General features: G+C 38.6%; 1 protein-coding gene across 1 annotated transcript in view; it reads left to right on the top strand.

Moving 5' to 3' along the window:
- Positions 1-216: 216 nt before the first annotated feature.
- The window catches only part of LOC122798759 (zinc-binding protein A33-like), a 576,341-nt gene continuing 553,011 nt past the window's right edge, over positions 217-23,546 (top strand). Inside the window, exon 1 of the mRNA XM_044067864.1 lies at positions 217-652. Coding sequence (XP_043923799.1) covers positions 233-652 — 420 coding nt within the window. The 5' untranslated portion in view covers positions 217-232. The remainder of the gene's footprint in view (positions 653-23,546) is intronic.

Below are 23,546 nucleotides of genomic sequence, written 5' to 3' on the forward strand. Positions count from 1 at the left end.
GAACTACTGATAAAAGAAATGCAAATATATCCGTGTTTGCCTACTTCTGTGTTAGCAATTTCAACTCCAAGTCTCCTAATACAAAATCAAGAAGTTATTCATTATTGTTCAATGATGGGAACTGCCACTTTAAGAAAACTTTATTGCGCATGTTTCTGAAGCGCTAATAGGAAATCCTGTATAGTAATCTCAATTTTCAGGTAAATGAAAGTGAAAATTGATAGCTGAAAGGATGGCAGCTGAGAAACGAAGACGTTCTAAAGATCTAACTGCGGATTTATCATGTGCTGTTTGCCAGGACATGTTTGAAGACCCTGTAATGTTGCAATGTGGACACTCCTTCTGTGAATCATGTATAAATAAAGTTTGGGACAGTGAGAAACCTCCCTTTTGTCCAACTAAAGACTGCAGACAGACATTCTCAGCCAGGAGCTATATACCCAACAAGTCACTAAGTAACATCATGCAAAACGTACAAAGAGGTCCTTCAAGTGAAAGAACACCTGGAACAAAACAATGCATGAAACACAATCAACCACTGAAACTGTTCTGTCAGGAAGATAGAAAACTCATATGTCACATCTGTAGGGTATTGTCTAAACATGCAACTCACACAATCGTATCCCCGAACGAAGCAATCAGCATGTATCAGGTGAGTTAAATTATAAGCACATTCAGAAAACAGTTTTACCTATTCCTTTACTGCATCAGGCTTATTTTTACTTTAGTATTATCACCAGAAACTCTTTCCACATATGTAATACTATGCTTACATATATTAGATAACTTACTTATTTAATGTAACAGGCTTTCACCACACGGGCTTCAGCTTTGACAACATTATAGTAATCTAAGTGAAAACAGTTAATGTGCAAAATACAGAGTACTGAACAATAACAATGCACAAATAGTGAAAGAAGGCAGAATTGATGGCATCTGTATATAGAGGTAGAATTTACCCCATGGACACTGTTTTGCTTTTGCAATGCCATGGTGAGCAACAGCAGAACTTAGCTGCTGATTCACTTACGGTTTTCCAGACTGATGCATTTCCCTTCAATGAACAAAATGCTTTACACCTGTTCATAAAAAGACTGATGTTAGGGTACACAGGAGGCTTGTAGCAGTAATGTCGCACAGACAGACGCAAGACATTGGTAGGTGATGAACAAAGGGATCTGGTGACAGTTTATTGTTCTGATACTCTGGATAAAAGACACTTTGCAGTTCATGACATATCAGTAAGTCCTGCTGTGGATGACAGGAATCCATTATGCTTTTGCTGGTGTTAGATAGTGGTAATTTCTTCTAGGGATAGGTTTATCATAAACCTCCAGATTTTTTGAGTATTAATTGCAGTACAGAATTCTGCCAGACAATTGGATAAGATAAGACATAAGACCTATTCATGGGGCGATGCACAATTTTTTTTTTCCTCAAAGAAACTTTTTTAGAAATATTTTGTTTGTCAAAAACAAGAAATAAATATTACAATAGATGACATTGCGATCTGTAGTGAGAGTAGGGACCAGGTTGAGGAGACCCTGGAGAGGTGGAGATATGCTCTAGAGAGAAGAGGAATGAAGGTCAGCAGCACTAAGACAGAATATATGTGTGTGAATGAGAGGGAGGATAGAGGAATGGTGAGGATGCAGGAAGTTGAGGTGGTGAAGGTGGATGAGTTTAAGTACTTGGGATCAGTAGTTCAGAGTAACGGTGAGTGTTGAAGAGAGGTGAAGAAGAGAGTACAGGCAGGATGGAGTGGGTGGAGAGGAGTGTCAGGAGGGATTTGTGACAGACGGGTACCAGTAAGAGTGAAAGGGAAGGTTTACAAGAGGGTAGTGAGACCAGCTATGTTATATGGGTTGGAGACGGTGGCACTGACAAAAAGGCAGATGTCAGAGCTGGACATGGCTGAATTAAAGATCATAAGATTTGCAAAGGGTGTGATGAGGGTGGACAGGATTAGGAATAAGTATATTAGAGGGTCAGCCCAGGTTCAACGGTTTGGAGACAAAGTCAGAGAGGCGAGATTGCGTTGGTTTGGACGTGCTGAGGAGGGATGCTGGGTATATTGGGAAAAGGATGCTAAGGATGGAGCTGCCAGGTAAGAGGAAAAGAGGGAGGCCTAAGATGAGGTTTATGGATGTGGTGAGAGAGGACATGCAGGTGATTGGTGTGACAGAGCAAGATGCAGAGGACAGGAAGAAATGGAAACAGATGATCCGCTGTGGCGACCCCTAATGGAAACAGCGGAAAGAAGAAGATTATTAATGCAATACAAATGATAAAATAATGAAATTACAAATAAGAAGTATATTTAAACTATATACAATATATACAAAGGCATGAGAAAAAAAAAATAATTAAATTATAGCTCTGTTTTTCATTAAAAAGTTTTCCATTTTCATCTTCATCAGGATCCTAAAAATTAGAGACTGAATTCATTTGAAAAAAGTCAGTAAGAGATATCACTTTTGTCCAAGAATTATTTATAAGTGAATTGAGATAAACTCTTTGGTCTTTGACTTTATTTGAATAAAATCTTTTCTGACTGCTGCTTATTTTGAACATCATTGTATTTTATGGGTAATAGTTTCACTGGTTTATATCATGTTCCCATCTGTTTATGTATTTAAAGTCTCTGTTTATAGGTTTTCTTTAAGGCTCTGTATATTTGTCCAACAAAGTACAGCCTTGGATCCAGCGCTGAGCAGTGCTCAAAGCAGTTGCAAGTTTGTTCACCATATCAGCAGAAAATAACGCTGGTCATGTGGTGACTGTAAACTCTGTAGATATGATGCAGCATACCATGCGGTGACTGTAAACTCTGTAGATATGATGCAGTGTACCATGCGGTGACTGTAAACTCTGTAGATATAATGCAGTGTACCATGTGGTGAACCGCAAACTCTGTAGATATGTTGCAGTGTACCACGTGGTGAACTGGAAACTCTGTAGATATTATGCAGTGTACCATGTGGTGAACTGTAAACTCTGTAGATATGATCAATTGTACCATGTGGTGACTGTAAACTCTGTGGGTATGATGCATTGTACCATGTGGTGACTGTAAACTTTGTAGATATGATGCAGTACACCATGTGGTAAACTGTAAACTCTGTAGATATTATGCAGTGTACCATGTGGTGAACTGTAAACTCTGTGGATATGATGCAGTGTACCATGTGGTGAACTGTAAACTCTGTGGATATGATGCAGTGTACAATGTGGTGAACTGTAAACTTTGTGGATATGATGCAGTGCATCATGTGGTGAACTGTAAATCTGGGAGTATGTTTTGCTATAGCTAGACACAAAAATGATGTCACAATACAAACAAAAAGATAACTGACTTCAATTATTGTGTTAGCTATTGGTATCATTCTAAGGGGATCCAACATATTTCAGCCTGGGAGGAGATGATCAACAATCTTGACTGCTTTTGTTTGGGGATGGCCTGTGCCTATGTCCTCATGGCTTCCATGTATTGGCCAGGACCTTTTCTTCCTCCATAGTGTTGTTTTTAGGCAAAGTAAGTCTCCTCAAATTATCTATATAGCTGATGAAAATCAAAACTGTATAAACGTAGCACAGCTGAATGCTGAAAGCCGAAACAAGAAGTTGGACTCCTTTTAAGTATTGCAAACTCTTGAAAACATAGGTGTCTTGTGCAGTTACTTAAACATGGTTTCACAACAACAACAGCAACCCCCACAGTGCAGGTTTTCAGAACCTATCACTCAGCATGACTCAATGCTGAAACTTATGGTGTTACTGGAGGGGTGTGTCTATATTCCCTAGAAACCATTTCACCTCCAGACACATAAGCCAGGACAATGTCCTCAAACTCCTCAATATCCTTTTCATAGTAAATAAAACTCTGTACCATATCATTGCCAACTAACATGCACCATCCATGTTATCTTCAGCCATGAGACATTATCTAAGTAAACTTACATCCTTCCCCTGTTGAGCCTAAAAGTATTCTTTTGGAAGACTTCAACTATATGTCCATTAACTGAGAAACCTGCATCATCTCAAATATAATTGTGCAAAGACTCTTGGACTTCATTAGTGCTATATTCCAAAGCCAACAGCTTCAAGTCCCAACTGTGGATTTAAAAAATCTGGAAATGGTTCTCACCAATATAGCCAATCAGTGCTCAGCACTTCCAGTTACCACAGCACTATGACATCACCATTCAGTTGCACTCACTATGAGGGTAAAACCTGGGTTATCATAGATAATTTTTTCTTTAAAGACTACTATAAAGCAAACCTAATTCAGCTGACTGATGACCTTATGAAATGTAAGCACCATCCTCACAATGATGATGCCATCTCACCTGTTGCCACATTTGTAGATAGTTTCTATGCCCACCTCAAAGCATGCATTGAGGCGTCTTTCACCATAAGGCATAAATACAATGTTAAATTCAAGAATAAACCCTATGGTAGAACTCTAGTTTTAAAAATTATACAAAAAGAGGAGAAACTTACAACTCATAAAAAAAATAATAATAATAATACCCCATTACCTAGGAATGAACTCAAAAAGTTCAACAAAAATACAGAAAAAAAAATAAAACCCTCCTAATGTAAGTATGAATTGAGTATTGCCACCTCTGCTAGAGACAATGACAAATCCTTGTTCAGCTATGTCAGAACCTTAGAGGTAATGCCCAGCAATGCTCAAAACTAATACACAGCAAAATTTATTCACCTCACAAGGAGATAGCCAGCATATTAGCTGACAAATTCATCTCTAACTTCACTTCCCTATCTCTCCTAACTTTCTACAAATTAGTAGCGCACCCACACACACCCCCAATCACCTCCAAGCAAATCCTGAATGCTCTCTGCAAAACTAAACGCACTTAGTCCATGGGTGCTGATAATGTGCCAGGCTGACTTATTCCATGGGTGCTGCTAATGTGCCAGGCTGCTTTCCTATCAGCACCAAATACTGCCTGATAGACTTGCTAATAAGCCTGTTCTACCTCAGCCTCTCCACTGGATTCATGCCAGAGGAATGGAGAGCTGCAGTAGTCATCCCCTCCACAAGGGGGATCCACTACTGATCCAGGAAACTATAGACATACAAGTCATACAAGCCCTATCTGTAAAGCAATGGCACTCATCATTATGGGACTCATTTACAAGGACATGGGCATTTTATAAGTCCTGGGCACAAGTCAGTTTGAGTTTGTTTAAGGCAGATCCTGCCTCCTGGAACCCAGTGGCCTTCTTTGAGCAGGTCACTAGAGAATTATTACATTCTCAAAGTATGCATCCAAGATATGTATAAAATGATATTGTTAAAAATCAGCTGTTGAGAGTAAGTAGACTGAATACCAAATTAGATCCGTTTCATAATGATGTATCTGATATGACTGAAGATTTCTCTGAAAACGGATATTACTCTAGTACCTTGGAGAACAATAGGAAATGTGATGTTTGAATGTGACAAGTCGGCCAAACCAATTTTTGCAACTACAGCTGAGTTAGTAAATAAAAATAGAAGCAGTGACAGGAAATTAGGGTATATTATGAAGAACAATAGGTGAACAACACAGATTAAAAATATGATTAAAAGTAATTTATCTATATTGTATTCCACTTTAAAAGTTGCTAAGATCATAGGAAAATGTCCTAACTTTATTTACAAGCGAGAAAGTAACATAAAGATTGTGTTATAAAGACTTTATATTCTCAGGAAAAAGGAGGTTAGGTGAAAAATGTGGTACTAAACCATATTATATTTGTCAGTTCTGTTCTTTTATAAATAATGATACTGATTTTGCACATCCCATCAGTGAAAAGAAGTTTATTTTCAAAACCACAGCTAAATGTAATGCTGAGAATTGAATTTATCTTGCCAATTGAATAAAATGTAGTCATTTTTACATAAGCAACACTAATTGTAAATTGAAGGAATGAATTTGTTCACATTTGTCTGAGATGTGAAGGGCGATAGAGACTAATGCATTATATAAACACATTCTATGGTCTTCTGGAGAAGGGCATTATTTTAAGATTAGGGTAATACGAAGGATTTATGAAAGTGAATGTGGTGGTGATATAATTACAGTAACTGAAGCTGCTGAATATAAATTGATAAATTTCTTTAGGGCTGATTCTCAACCAGGTCTTAATCCCATGAACAGTGTTAAATCAATTTTAAAAATGAAACAAGTTTCTTGTTTTTAATTTCTAATGGATATTGATTCCGGGAAATATGACTTTAAATGTATGTGATTAGGATAACTAATTTACTTAACTGATATTTGCTGGCAATTACTATTGCATTGAATTTTAACTGTTGCTATTTATTTGCACTGCATAAGTGTTTGTTATGCTCGAACATTTTGCATATTAAAGTTGCATTTTATGCACTTTGTGGCGGTTGTAGCTCCTTCTTTCTGTTTTTGCTTTGTACTATTTGTTAGTAGCCCATCCAGCTGTCAAAATGTTTTGGTGTAGTTTAGCTGTTGTTTGTTTACTTTGTCAGTGCGCTATATGAAAGCCAGGTTTATGGGAACACAACCTAGACGTTCCTCTATGGAAATATTTCATCAATTTTTGGTTGTATGAGAGTATCCACTGTTAACTACATCAAAAACTTCAGAGATTGTTAATAATCACGTGGAGACCGATCATGGTTGCCTTAACTTCATAGGTTCATAGGTTCATAGGTAGGTACTGGGCTATCTGCCCGAAGGCATATATTAGCCCAACCACGTTGTGCAGTATTCACCACCCCTTTGGTTAGTTCCCTAGGCCCTTGATCTGGCAGCTAGTACCCTTGGCCCCTATTCAATAGAGCTGTTGGTATGATCCCTGGTGTGAACTTTCTGTTACCCATCCACTCGTCAAGGTTCCTCTTGAAGAGTGATAGTGAGGGGCTCTGTCTTATGTAGATCGGGACCTTGTTCCATAGCAAGGGAAGTCTTTGCGAAGGGAATCTATCCCTCCAGCATGTTCTATTCATTGTTGTGCTGAGGTTTATATCCCTAGAGCCTGTAGCTCGAGTAGATTTGGTTTTGCTAAGATGGAGCATGTTCATCACTTCTGTGTTGGACATGGCTCTGTATGTTAGACAGAGATCGCCTCTGAGAAGGCGGTATGCAACAGGAAAAGCCTTAGTTTTTTCAGTCGTGCTGCATAGGGCAACTGTTTGAGGCCAGTAATCCTCTTAGTGAGGTACCTCTGAGGTCTCTCCAGCTGCTGGAGATGCCTGGGCAGGTACATTCCAATTGGTGCATTGTACTCAATAATGGGTCTAATGAGGGAAGAGTAGAGGGGCACCATTATATCCTTAGATCTTGATCAGATGGGTCACATAGAAGGATTTTCTAACCACCGTGGCAACATGGTTATCAAAGGAAAGCTGACCATCTACTTGGGTCCCTAGATACCTTATTACTTCTTCAGATTTCAGGGGGTTACCTCCTATGTGGTAGTTCGTGGGTACTCTGTTTTTTCCAAAGGGGATTACTACGCATTTTTTAGCATTTAGCTTGAGACCATGGCTTTGACACCATGCATCAGTCTCATTAAGGCCCTTTTGGAGGCTATCCATGTCGGCTGGAGACTCTGTTATAGCACCCAGTTTGCAGTCATTCGCAAACTTGGTCAGCCACAGCCCTTCAGTGCTTGCCTGTACTTCTGAGAAGTATATGCCAAACAGGAGGGGCCCCAGGACAGAGCCCTAAGGCGCACCGCTCGTTACTGGTCTGGATTCGGACATAGATCCCGCTACTCTTACTTTGTGGGATCTGTCTGAGAGCCAGTTTGTGATCCATCTTGTGATGTAAGGGTTTATACCCAGGTTGGTGAGTTTATCAATAATACCCAAATGGGGAATGGTGTCAAATGCTTTAGCAAGGTCAAGGTAAGCCGTGTGTACCTCCTTTCCTTTATCTATAGCCTGAGTAACTGTCTTAAAGAAGTCCACCAGGTTCAGGAGGCATGATCTGCCCTTGACAAAGCTGAATTGTGTGGGATCAAGTGTTTGGAGGTTCCCAATCTCTCCATTTATGAGTTCCATAATGATTCGCTCCATTGCCTTACAGATCAGACTGGTCAGGCTTATTGGTCGGTAGTTCCCAGGGTTGGTTGTGGGCCCACCCTTGTGCAGCGGAACCACCGTTGCTGTGCGCCATTCTGTGGGCACATATCCTGTCGAGAGGCTGAGACTGAACAGGGTAGTCAGATGCGGGGTTAATTCATTTTGGAGCTCGCATATGACACAGCCCAGGACACCATCTGGTCCGATGGAGGCAGTGTTTTTAGCTTTAGATAGAGCCTTATTAACCAACGTTTCAGTAATAATTGGAGTTACACAATCCCTGGAATAGTAATAGGTCCTGCATAACCTTGAAAAGAAGGTACAATCTTTCAAATGGTTGCAATGGCAGTGCTTAAGTTTCATAGCTTATTTAGACATTGAAATTGCACCTAGAGGCTTAAGTATTGTTAAGATGCTGACTTATGGCAGCAAATACCCCAATTTACTTAAGAAGAGGCAGGAGTTAAACTTGAAATTAAGTAATGATTATATGGGACTCATGAATGAGTTTTTATGAACATAGACATGGAACTATCAACAGAGACTGATGCTTTGGAAAATCAGATAGTTGTTTCACCTCGCTTTTCCACTGTGTCATGTCAGTTCAGTAATATGGTGAGGAGATTGAAAGCATTTGAATCGAGACTGATACCCATAAAGAAATGCAAACTACAAAGGGACTTTTTAAAAATTCCCACATTTTAGTTGCCTAAAATCGAACAATGTGATAGGCTGACTTCTATGGCTAGAATCACTTCCAGTCCTGATGTACTGAAGTGTAGTGAAGCAGTAAGGGATTTGGGTGCCTTTGAATATGGAGTGAGTGAACAGCTTTTCGCATTGATAATACAGAGTCAAGTAATAACAGTGAAAGAGTGATTTTTTTAGCATTGTGATTCAGCCTGCAACTTCCAATTCTGGTTCAAGACAGGACGAACGAGGTTACCCGCATCAGAGGGAAAAGTTGCAGAAGAAACAACCATGTGCAAACAGATCCAGTAACCAGAACCAAACACTTAGCAACAGGTAAAAGTGGGTAGCACTGTTGTCAATGTATCTGTGTATTTTTTTACTGAGACAGAACTGTCAGTTTTTGATAAAGGTTTGATGTTCGTCCCTTCTATTGAATGTGACTTAAGGGAATCATTAATTAAAATTTTTGTCATTTTTATTTGACTTAAATTTATTTTTATTCTTAAATTATTATTTATTATTTAAAAATTATTAAATTATTACAGAAAATATTTGTAAATTTCACTTTACAAATAAAGAATTTTAAGCATGGTGAGTTCCCGGTCGTCCTTCTTCTTTGCCTGAACAAAACAGTGCATTTTTTGCTATAGATTCGAATACCAGATGTTTTGAGGAGGGACCCACAATGGCTTTTAAGAATACCCTAACCTAATAAATACCAAGGGGAACAGGCTAGGTAGGTCACATGTATTTTTTTACATGCTTAGTGTTTCAGTTTAAAAAATTAGGCACATTTCTTGTTTTTAATTTATAATGTATATTGATTCAGGGGTATATGACTTGAAATGTATGTGATTAGGATAACTTCTTCTTTCGGCTTTTCCCGGTTAGGGGTTGCCACAGCGGATCACCTTATCCACTCATGATTGGCAGTGGAGTTTTACGGTGTTGAGTTGCCAGCCCAGCGCCCACCTTCCACAGAAGGCGCATGCACACTCACACCTAGGGCCAATTTAGAGTGTCCAATCCACCAGCAGCATGTCTTTGGTATGTGGGAGGAAACCGGAGCACCCGGAGAAAACCCACACGACTACAGGGAGGGCATGCAGACTCCGCACAGACGACACCCCAGCCAAGGATCAAACCGGAGAACCTCTTGCTGTGAGGCGGCAATGCTAACCACTGCACCACTAATTTACTTAATTGATATTTGCTGGCAATTACTATATATATGTGTTGAATTTTAGCAGTTATGGTTTATTTGCACTTAAGAAGAGTTTGTTATGCCTGAAAGCTTTGCATATTAAAGTTGCATTTTATACAGTTAGTAGTGGTTATAGCTCCTTCTTGTTGTTGTTACCTTTGATACCATCACACATTCTGGTATTATCATTGAATTAATCAAATTAAGTGTAAACCTCCTGTGTTACACTCTGGATAGCAGAACAGAGTAATGGACAGAAGCCCGTCTATCTTATTTAATTTTGTTCTGCTTACTGAGATTGTCCAACTGGGTTTAGTAAAAAAAAAACTTTTCATTGGAAACCTGGAGAGAAACGTTCCAACATATTGCAAACATTTTTAAGCATGCATTCAATAATATACATGAACATACATTAAATACACCTCTAATCGGCCTATTACTGCTGGACTGCATTTTCCACCCTCATTCTCATCAGATATGTGATTTATACTTTATCATATGAAACATTGTAACTGTGTGTTTAAAATTTACTCTACAAAGATTATAGAATGTAAGTTCACTTTCCTCACAGCTACTATGCATATAATGTCATCTCTTCATACTTGTTAAATTGTTTCTCTCAACATGTTATAGACTCTGTTTGATATGCATGTTTGTTTATTATTTCCACTGTTAATGGAGCTTTTCTCCTCGGGCCTCCACTGAAAACGGACTCTTCTTGGCCCAGTGGACTTCCCCGGTCATCAAACTGAAATAAATAAATGAATAAATAAATAGATAAATAAAACATATTAACACTAACACATACATTTGCTAATTATTTCACATTCACTTGAAAGCATATGCATCTGTTACAATATAAAATGTACTTATGCATTAGTAGATGTTGAACATATAGTGATTGAAAAGGTATGTTTGTGGATTTGTCTGCTGGATAATAGATCATGTGATTAGTGCTTAGAAATAAAAAACTGAGGTGACGAAAATAAACTTTTTCGTTATTGTTGGATGTATATGCCCCCCACCCTATTTGTCTTTTTTTTCTTCATTTATGTTAATATTATATATAGCAGCACAGAGATCTGGATGGACCCCTCCAACATGGCCTGTCATCCTCCCATACATGGCACCCAGCACATTTGGGGCACAGCCTGCCACTGCCACCTCTGCTCCTAATGCCCTTACTGCCCCACCTGCAACAGATAGCTCTACCTAGGGCAGTAGTGAACTGGTACCACCAGGAGCAATGCCAGTGGAGGTGGTGATTTTGTCACCCATCAGGAGCTGCCAGAGTTTGTAGAGGAGATTATAGATGGGGGGGGGGGTTCAATGCCCACATTGGCTATATTGAAGCCATGCACCAGCACTGCCTGCAGGATGCAGTGAGGACAGCTTTCAGGATGAGGACTGATTTTCCACTGTGTCTAAGTGACAGGGTACACATCTTATAATACCCCATTATAGTCTCATACCCGGTGTTTTGCCTCCTCTTTTTGTCTGTTACCAACCCTGTTATGTTATGCAATCGACCCTTTACCATTGTCTTCCCTCTGCTTGTCTGATGTCTCCTTCAGCAATGTGTCCTCCCTTCCTCACTGTGTTACCCCACATCCTGTTAGCTCCATCTGTCTTTTCCTGCTGTCTAACTTTCCACTCTTAACTACCTCTAATGTCTCTAACTTTCTTCCCCAAATTTCCCTGCTCTTAAAAAAAATAAATAAAAGGGACACCTATCATGCAAAAAATTATGTCCCATACACAACTCTTCACTTTACCTGTGTGCGTATGTGTATGTGTGTGTGTGTGAATTACACAATTGATTTTTTTACAGTTGGTCAGACAACATAGTGTGTTATCTTTACACAATGTTTGTGTTATCCTTCTATTGATCTATAAGTCTAACTATCACTCTGTCTCTCTATCTATCTATCTGTCTCTCTATCCATCTATCTATCCATCTATCTATCTCTCTATCTATCTATCTATCTATCTATCTATCTATATATCTATCTCCATTAGGACCCTGTTAAGAACATGAGAGTTATGGTCCTATCCCATCTCCACCCAGATTATTACTGAATTGCTCACTTAGTATTCTACACCTCTGCTTGCTGCAAGTTTTTATCCTTGACTTTTTGGGAAGGGACATTAGCCCTAACAAATACCAGAGGTTCCGACCCTTGGTGAGATTCAGTAAGAGATTCCAGATCACAAAAGAGGAATGTAAAAAAACTGGATTAGTAAGCTAGAAGTTAAAATGACTAGACACTAAAGTGATGGGCTATCTGAAAAGTGAAAGGTTTAGTGTAGAGACTGCTACACAGATAGTGTTACAACATGATGAAAAATGGGTCCCCAGATTAAGGAGCAGCAGGTGAAGCAGGCGGCATCTGAAGATGATGTTTGACATGATGATGCTCTGGAAACTTGTGTGGGAGACCCATATGAAAGTCCAGTTGAAGCATTAACAGCGAGGGAAGGGGCAGGAAATAGTGGCAACTCTGTTGCAGATGTTGCAGTGTGATGGCCAGTGAATCCATAGATTGAGCTGCAGTGGATTCATCTGAAGAAGCATCTGAAGAAGAATTGTCACAAGATGATGCTCTGGATTTTTCTGTAGAAGACCTGTGCAAAAGGCCAGTTTAGGTGCACAGCAATGGAAGCAACAGGAGACAATGACAACCCTGACACAGGTAATGCTGCAAAATAAAAGGCCAATGGGTCACCATATGAAGTAACATCAGATGGAGCAGATGCATCTAAATATGAAATGTCACAGGATGATGTTGTGGAACCTTCCTTAGAGGATTACATAAACCAGTGAGCAAAGAAGATGTTCTCACTCCAGAAGGAAATAATGTAAGGGAAGACCTGCTTGACAATAGAGATAGACTTGATAGATGAAAGAGATAGATTACAGAAAATAAATAAGACCCAAGATGTTAGAAAATTGGTAAAATATACCAACACAATGTTCAGGACTATTAAGAAAAATGCATGTGATATAACAGAAATAAATAGGAAATACCACTGTGCAGATAAATCATGATGGATAAAGTGACCATACAAAAATATAGAGTAAATAAATCATGATGGATGAAGTGACCATACAAAAATATAGAGTAAATAAATCATGATGGATAAAGTGACCATACAAAAATAGAGTAAATAAATCATGATGGATAAAGTGACCATACAAAAATATAGAGTAAATAAATCATGATGGATAAAGTGACCATACAAAAATATAGAGTAAATAAATCATGATGGATAAAGTGACCATACAAAAATATAGAGTAAATAAATCATGATGGATAAAGTGACCATACAAAAATATAGAGTAAATAAATCATGATGGATAAAGTGACCATACAAAAATATAGAGTAAATATATCATGATGGATAAAGTGACCATACAAAAATATAGAGTAAATAAATCATGATGGATAAGTGACCATACAAAAATATAGAGTAAATAAATCATGATGGATAAAGTGACCATACAAAAATATAGAGTAAATAAATCATGATGGATAAAGTGACCATACAAAAATATAGAGTAAATAAATCATGATGGATAAAGTGACCATACAAAAATATAGAGTAAATAAATCATGATGGATGAAGTGACCATACAAAAATATAGAGTAAATATATCATGATGGATAAAGTGACCATACAAAAATATAGAGTAAATAAATCATGATGGATAAGTGACCATACAAAAATATAGAGTAAATAAATCATGATGGATAAAGTGACCATACAAAAATATAGAGTAAATAAATCATGATGGATAAAGTGACCATACAAAAATATAGAGTAAATAAATCATGATGGATAAAGTGACCATACAAAAATATAGAGTAAATAAATCATGATGGATAAAGTGACCATACAAAAATATAGAGTAAATAAATCATGATGGATAAAGTGACCATACAAAAATATAGAGTAAATAAATCATGATGGATAAAGTGACCATACAAAAATATAGAGTAAATAAATCATGATGGATAAAGTGACCATACAAAAATATAGAGTAAATAAATCATGATGGATAAAGTGACCATACAAAAATATAGAGTAAATAAATCATGATGGATAAAGTGACCATACAAAAATATAGAGTAAATAAATCATGATGGATAAAGTGACCATACAAAAATATAGAGTAAATAAATCATGATGGATAAAGTGACCATACAAAAATATAGAGTAAATAAATCATGATGGATAAAGTGACCATACAAAAATATAGAATAAATAAATCATGATGGATAAAGTGACCATACAAAAATATAGAGTAAATAAATCATGATGGATAAAGTGACCATACAAAAATATAGAGTAAATAAATCATGATGGATAAAGTGACCATACACAAATATAGAGTAAATAAATCATGATGGATAAAGTGACCATACAAAAATATAGAGTAAATAAATCATGATGGATAAAGTGACCATACAAAAATATAGAGTAAATAAATCATGATGGATAAAGTGACCATACAAAAATATAGAGTAATAAAGGAAAGGAAGGAAGCAAGTAGAATGCCGCCAAGGAAACAAGGAATAGAAAAAACTGTAAAACAATTACAAGAAGTATCATTGTTAGAAGAGTATGGAAAAGGGAACAGATCATCAAAAATTCTTAGAGAGACAGACATGGTAAAAGCAAAACCCAGTATCAAAACAGAGCAGGGTTTATCATATATTATTTCAAAATAATAAACTAAAAATGTCAGCACAAGCAGAAAAACAGAGAAAGCATGCAGATAAATATAAAAGAAAACTACAAAATAAGCACGTCATTAATGAGCCAAGAGGGTTCTATACAGAACTTGGAAACAAAACAAAAGGAATTGAAACACCAAAAAAAAAGTAGGTACATTTTGGAGATGTCTTTATGATGACCCTGTTAAATACAACAAAAATGCAAATGCTGAATATGGTAGAAGAAATAAAATAAACAGTAAGGAGTTCTAATATAGAGGATATGAAATGGGATGAAATAGTCAGAAAACACAGGGAAATATGCAGCGCTGATGTTCTACTTAAAGGTATTAAAGGTATTAATATCATTGCACACAGATTTAGCCTTGATCAAGAATTGCCTATATGCACATCCCAAACAAACACCAACCTGATTAACAACAGAAAAAGTTACTCCTTGGGAGTGAATCTGTAAGCTTTACTAAGAACTGTAGAACAATACCTTGCCTTCTAACAATATACAAACTACATAATGGAAGTGGCAGAGACACAGCTTATATTCATTTAGAAAAAGTCATTTATGGCCATTAGCAAAAAGGTAATAAGACAAAGTAATATTTAACAAAGGATCATGTGTTGCTAAACATAGCCACAATAGAGTTGTAAAAAGGGAAATAATCTAAGTAAGGCATAGATAAACTACATAAAATCATTTAATATCATCCCAAATTAGTGGATGATGGAATTGTTACAGATGTGTAAGCTACACCCTACATTGATCAGTTACATTACAGTGACCATGAAATAGTGGCAAACCACTTTGCAGCCGGAGCTTGACAAAGACTATATCATTATTACAGGGATAAGAATTCAAAGGAGGGCATTCCTGGGTGAGTCTTTGTCACTACACTGCTGTTTTGACTTGCCTTTAACCCATTAAGCTGTTTATTTAATACATCAGGCTATGGTTACAATTCGGTGCACAGAAACTAACCTTGTTTAAAAACTTTTCATTTGCTTTTTGTGGATGACTTACAATTATATAGCTCATCAGATGAGGAGTTGAAAGCGCAACTACAAATGGTTAAAACTTTCTCCATTGATATAAGAATGACATTTGGACTTGATAAATATATAAAAGCAACATTTTAAAAAGGTGATTGCCTGCTGAGTGAGGAAAGTAAACCAATATATTTTATTTTATTTTGCTTTTTTTGTCTAAGCCTTGCTCATAGAGTTGCTTTCTGTTTTACCTGCTCCATTTTGTTTTCTGTCTTAAGAAATCTGTTTGGCCTGGTGTTTTTGTCTATGTGAGAGGTAGACATTTAAATTATCTAGGCCGCACATTTCACATGATTTTCCGGTGGTGCAGCGGCAGTGATGTTGCCTCACATGTCCTCCCCGCGGTCGAGTGGCTTAAGAAAGACATGTGTGAATGGGCGTGCCTTCGTTGAAGGTTGGGCTTTGAGCTGGCACCTCGGCACCGTAAAAATCTACTTGCAATTATTAGCAGACTGGAGTTCCACTGTGGCGACCCCTAACCGGGAAAAGCCGAAAGAAGAACATAAACTAAAGAACTGCTGGTGACCTGCTAGTTTTTACCACATGCCCTCTCCTTCGTTTATCTTCTTTTTAAACCTGGTGATTTTAAGCTGCTCACCCCTACTGTAAATTGAGCCTAATAAGCTCCATCCTTTCTACACTGCTGTTGATATCTTGAATTAATTATTTATTTGCCTTTCCTTGTGCCTACATTGCATTTTGCCTGTCTGTTTTACTGATTTAATTGCTCTGAATTCCTTGGATAAAGTTGTGAATTTCTACACTCCAGCAAGCAGTTTTCTGTGTTTTTACATCAAGAGGTCAGTGGATTTTCATTCTAGTGATACATCATGATAGCCTGGTCTGTATAGGTGGGAAACTCACTAGACATTCCTGCATGTAGTTGTTTTATTGGCTGCAGGCCTTATCAATCAGCTTATCTTGTTTTTAGTATCTTTATAAATTCTGCACAATTGAGTGGCTCTTGGCTCATTCTTACAAAACGAAAGTAATTTTATTGAATAATCGCACTTTTATAAGCTGTTTAAAGTACACTGCTGTATCTGTATCTTTAAGTTTGTTAGTGGTAGCATTTCACTCTGGACACTCATTTACTAATATCGGGTGGGTTTGGCATAATGGTTAAGATTTTTCACCTTATAGACACAAGGTATAGGGTTTGATTCTGACCTCAGGTTATTGGCTAATCTTAAAAGGACCCTTCATGGCAGTTAGACTAGTATGAACCTCTGTAATAACTGCACTTTTACATTAGTAGGATTGAGATTACTCATCTAGTGGCAGTAGGTGTTTACCTGGTCTATCTGAGTTTGGAAGCACACAAAAGGGCTCTAAGTGTAGTCATTACATTGGCCAGATGGCTCAGTCAGTTTTCTGTATTTCCAGTGCTGGTATAAATTCAGTGCATTTGCACTGAGTTGTTCTCTCTTCCAGTGCCCTGTACAGATGCAAGCACCTGGAAACACTGCTTATTTTCATTATTCTGTGAAAGTTTACTGTGCTAGTTACCTTGTTATAGCACCCAGGTCTTTTGCTGCTCAGACAGCATCCAATTTTGTTAGGTTAGAAGATTATACCATGTAAGCACCCTTGCCTCATTCAGTTACAAACACCCTGCACTCCTATCCTTTCAGATATACATTTGGACCTGCAACCATGTATGGGTACTTTCCTGATATCTCTGCATCCATGCTCAGTGGATCTGGGTATCCTGAAGCAATGTAACACATAGACCCACATATGCAGAGGTGCTCACATGTAACTTGCCCAAACCTGAAAGACATCTCAGGCCCAGTCCTCAGAAACTCCACATATACACAAACAAGACAATTCCCATCACAACACATAAAACCACATCTCATTGTGTCTCAACTACCAAGCCCATAAGGTGAAACACTCCACAACCCATTAGGATACTCCATTGTGAGACACACTGATGTCCCTCTTACTAGACTGGATTAGGGGAAGGTTACAGTCTGTTGCCTTGCAGGGGCAGGAGTCACCAAATCACGCAAGCCCTCAGGTCACTTACCCCTAAGTACCAGTATGACTCAGTCATAGTCCATGAGGGTGTGAATGACCTAAGATCTACCTTCTTGGACTATATGATGAGAGACATGATTGAACTCTCAGAACTTGTGTCACAGGCAGGTATGAGCCTAACACTGGATAGCATTCTACTGTCTCCAAGGATGATGCCACAATACCAGCAGAAAATTATTGATTTTAACAACTGGCTTAGCTACTGATTTCACTCCAAAGGGGTCCGTCACTTGTGTGGCTGGGAGGACATGGTTGGTGCATCACACTGCTTTGCCAGGGATGGTCTTAACCTGTCCCCACTAAGCTTTCGGATATTGGCCAAAATATTATCCACCGCTATAGTGCCTTTTTTGGGCATTGCCAGACAGATAAACCTTCCAATATAACAAAAGCTACTCAGAACAAGCTAAAGGTGTTCCTGTTCAATGCTAGGAGCCTCAACAAGAAACTGCACTTCCTGGAAGCCCTCCTCACCCTTGAGAATGCTGACATTTGTGCAGTTACTGAAACATGGTTCAAAGCCATGGAAAGCACCCCAGCAGTGCATGGCTATAATGTCTTTCATACATTCTGACTACCCACTAAATATAAAGAGCAAAAGGTGGACATGTATCTATCTACATAAAGGATAAGCACATCTCAAGGCAGATCAAACAATATGACATGCCTGAGCTACTCCATGTCCAACTAACCAAGGGAAAAGTCCATGACCATATTCTTGCTAGCTACAGGTCCCTCCCCCACTATGAACCAGGAAACCCATACATCATACCTGAAGGTACTAGAATCAGTCATCATCCACCCCAATACCATACTCATGGGTGATTTTAACTACCTCCTCATTAATTGGGAGGCATACACAACCACTGACATGCAGACCCAAAGATTTCTAGACTTTGTAAAATCAAATGCTTGGAGCAGTTAGTCTGCATTCCCACTAGGGAAACAAATATCCTAGATCTGGTAGATCTGGTACTTACAAATATGGGAGAGTACTGCACCCACCTGTGTTATGTCTGCAGTGATAAGATTGGATCACAAAGTGATCTCCCTTGAAATAAAGGTAAAACTAGTCCACCCACCTCACCCCAAAAACTTTAAGAATTCTCTAAGGTAAATTACCCCCTATTAAGGGATGTTATAGCTAGTTTCCAAGCTCACCCAAATCCAGAAAACACAAAAATCTATGCAGATGCATACACAAGGTCCCTGTATGATCATATAAACAACTGTATAGAAACAGCAGTACCAGACCGAAATAAAACCAGGTCAAACCACAAAAACAAGCCACCCTGGCACTTTGTACAACAAAAGAAAGAGGGAATGTGCAAAACAGAGAAATAAGTCCCTCCTTAGTCTAAACAAGTGAATAAGAGAACTAGTCAAGTCTCTGAAAACAGACTTTGAGGTAAAAAGCTTCCAAAGCTAAGGATAACCATAACACATTTTCAGTGATGTCCACAATCCTAAGTGCAACACCCAACAATATGCAGAATTAGCTGTAGACAGCATCACCTATACTCAGCCAGAAGACAACAAATCTGCTGGCTGACAAATTCAGCTCAGATTTCACCTCCCCATCATCTCCAGTTCTCTCCCAAGAGATACCCTCCACCACTCCACTGCCAATTATCACTAAAGAATACGTTGCAACTGCACCCTTTAAAACTAAAAGCATGACTTCAATGGGATCTGACGCTCTACCAGGTTGCCTCTTAAACAGCATAAATCATGACTTATCAGACCTGTTAGAATCTCTATTTAGCCCCAGCAACCAGATTGGCTTTGTCCCATTTGAGTGAAGGACAGCAACAGTCACTCCTCTGCATAAAGGGGGACCATCTACTGACCCTGGAAATTACAGACCCATACGTTTGATATGTCTTATATGTAAGGCCATGTAAAGAATAATCATGGACCTGATAAATAATGACATAGGAGACCTCCATACACTGGACCTGACCCAATTCAGCTTTGTCAAGGCTAGGTCATGCCTACTGAGCCTGGAAGATTTGTTTGAGAAAGTTACTAATGGCCTGGATGAGGATAATACAGTACACACCACCTGCTTTGACTTGGTCAAGACATTTGACTCAATTCCCCACTCAGGTGTTATAAATAAACTCACAAAACTGAGCATAAATTCCTATGTCACAAGATGGATAGCCATTGACTCATGGACAGGACATGTGGTTAAAGTGGGTGAATCCAGATCCAGCAAGAGGCCAATTACTAGTGGTGTGGCACAGGGCTCAATGCTGGGACCAGACCAGTTACTAGTGGTGTGCCAATGGGCTCAGTACTGGGACCAGACCAGTTAGTAGTGGTGTGCCACAGGGCTCAGTGCTGGGACCAGACCAGTTACTAGTGGTGTGCCACAGGGCTCAGTACTGAGACCAGTTACTAGTGGTGTGCCACAGGGCTCAATAGTGGGACCAGACTGGTTAGTAGTGGTGTGTCACAGGGCTCAGTGCTGGGGACCAGACCAGTTACTAGTGGTGTGCCACAGGGCTCAGTGCTGGGACCACACTAGTTACTAGTGGTGTGCCACAGGGCTCAGTACTGGGACTACTCCTGTTCACAATATACTTCTATGAAATCAAGGCAAATGTGGAAATCCTCTGGATGACAAAATTTGTCGATGATGACTGCAAGCTGGAGGCAAACAATGAATCCCCAATGATGTAGATATCCTTTAGGAGGGCCTAGATCAGACAAATGACTGGTGCCAGAACTGTAGCCTAAAAATAAATGCAAAAAAATGCATTATAATACCCTTTGGGAAGTCAAAATACCCCTGCAAATTACGACAACAATAGCGCACCCCCTTAGAGAAGACTCAGAGGTGAGAGATCTAGGTACATAGATAGATAGTAGTCTGAACTTTGACTGACGTGTCCACAGTGGTGATGAAATCATTTTATGTGGCACAACATATAAGTAAAAGTATGGCATCCAGATCCAAGGAAATTATAGTCTCACTGTACTCGGCCCTCATTAGACCAATAATTGTGTGCAGTCCACCATTTGGCATGACTTGACTAGGCACTTACAGCAGCTGGAGTGACCTCAGGGGTTCCTAACAAAGAAGTGCAGGGTATAAACATGTCCTTTGTGGATAGACTAAAAGTCCTATCACTTTACTCTGTCTTCTACCAATTATTAAGAGGTGACATATGCGTGCCCTACAAGGCACTCACAAATCCAGCCTTGATGGAGCTGCCACACATCCGCAAGTCAAACAGCATGAGGGCCACCCAATCTAAGGATCTAAACTTTGTCAGCAACTCAAACAAAACATGCTGGTGAGATAGATATGTGTCTCAGAGACTGCCCCATCTTTGGGACAGGCTTCCTATTCACGTTAAAAAGAACCCATCCCTGGCTCTCTTCAAATTCAGTTTGGATCAATGGATGGGGAATCACAAATTCATACCTGGGGTAGTACCTATATCCCTTATGGACAGGGGCAATCTGTAAGACACTCAATGCACAGGCACAAATCTATTCCATCCTCTTACCCCTAGGGGTTATATATTGGGTAAAATCAAGTTATATTAGCTAGGCTTGTAAGGCTCTTAAGCAATTAGCGTAGTAATTTCCTATGAACCTATATGACTACAGTATTTACATATTAATCTTTAATGAATCCTGAACTGTTCTGTATTTAGGAAATAATATTTTTCTTTGTTATTTTTACATCTGTAGGATCATAATATCATGGGAACTATAAAGCAAGTACATTTGAAGACAATATTCTCCTTGCCAATCACCACCCTCAAGTTATAGCCCTACTTCCATGAGGGGAAAACATAGGCTAAAGATGGACTTTCTGGGTAGCCGTACCAGCATCAAAGTTAGAACTGAAGGAGGGAAGGATGTCATGCTGCTTACCATGTGGGGGCAGTTTGTTACAATGGTGCAGCAACCATCGAGTAATGAATGCACCCCTCCAACACATTTTAGTTTTATATTTTTGAAGGGTCAAATCATAATGTTTGCAACTGGGAGTCTGTGTCAGTGTGGTTTGTGATATAAAATGCACGCAGCTAGGATTGTGTTGGTGTAGTTTGTTTTCATTTATGTAATTGTCCCTATATTGTATTGCATTGTAATTTATGTCCCTATACCAGGACTAGATGGATACATTGTAACTTTCAAATGTAACAGTGTTTAGACCCTTTTTTCAAGCTCTCCTACCCAGTTTCTATCCCTATCCTCTCCTAACTCACCTAATATATCTTTTACCCTGACCATATTGCTGAAATCAGCTGCTGTTTACACAGTATTGTTTAATATTGAGAGACACAGAACATTTTTTTAAGATTTTTATGCTTTTTTAAGCAATTATAATGCAACTGGGGAATAACTTTTGGTTACCCAAGATGTGGCATTTCTTTTTACTAGCATTCCCAATGAAATAGGAATATGTTATCTAATGGAATTCTTGAAGAAGGATGCCACATTAAGTGTGGAAAAGATTGATTTAATATGTTTTTTACTTGAAATGGTGTTGGAATTCAATGTTTTTACATTTGAGACAAAGTATTTTTTACAAACATCAGGAGTAGCCATGGGGACCCCCACAGCTAATAGCTATGCCATTTTAGTAATGGCTCAGTGGGAACAAAGTTTCATGATGAACAACAATGTTTTTAGTAGGAACATATTGTTCATTCAACGGTTTGTAGATGATTTATTTCTCTTATGGGATGGCACTGAAGAAAGGTTATATGAATTTGTTGAATACTTAAGTAATAGCACAGAATTCTTAAATTTTACTGTGAACAGTTCAAGAGTCAGTGTTGACTTCTTGGATGTTAAAGTATTAATGTAAACGACAACAGGGAAGATATAATATACTAGATTACATAGAAAGGATCGCTATCGTAATAGCTATGTCCACCACACAAGCATGCATCCACCCCACATTTTTGAAATGTTGTTAAAAACCAGGCCGTATGAATGTCAAGACTACATGCAAGGGACCAGGACTTTGAGACTAGTTTGATGACTCTGAGAGATGCGTTTGTAGCCAGAGGCCACCATGAGAAAGAGATAGATGAGGCTTGTTTGATAGCCAAGACTAAGAGAGATAATATAGGGAAACCCTACTTCTCCAGTCCGATTACAGGTGGTCTGACCTCCGAGAAAAGGGTGGATGATATACAAACCCTAAATTACAGCATGACACACTGGGCGGATATGAACTTGGTTAAGGATATACTATAGAGGAATTGGCATATTTTAGGTACGGATGACCAAGTCAGGAAAATAGTGGGTGATAAGCCTAAGTTTATATATAAGAATAACAAGTCACTCAGACAAATGCTTTGCCACAAAGAAAGGATGGACCATATCCCTTTGGTCAATTATGGAACAATGAGATGCAATAGTTCTGCATTTTGTCAATACCTTGAGACAAAAAAAATGTTTGTCCATCCTACAATGTGGAGATTATATAAGTTTAGGGTGACCGGGAATTGCCAAAGTAAGGATGTGATATATTTGGCCCAGTGTGTGTGCTGTGAGGCATTTTATGTTGGGAAGACCAACAGACGATTGAGAGAGCGGATTCGTGACCATCTTTATTGCTTCAGGAGAGGACAGGAGCACAGTGCAATAGCTAAACACATGATTCAAAATGGGGAGAATCATTATTTTAGTTTATCCATTATAGATACCTTAACAGACAGCATGAGAGGTGGGGATTTATGTAATAAAACAGAACAGGAAGAGCTCAGATGGATTT

The sequence above is a fragment of the Protopterus annectens genome, chromosome 3.part1 (genome assembly GCF_019279795.1).
Source record: "Protopterus annectens isolate FY-2018-M chromosome 3.part1, PAN1.0, whole genome shotgun sequence".
In the NCBI taxonomy this organism is placed as follows: Eukaryota; Metazoa; Chordata; order Ceratodontiformes; family Protopteridae; genus Protopterus; species Protopterus annectens.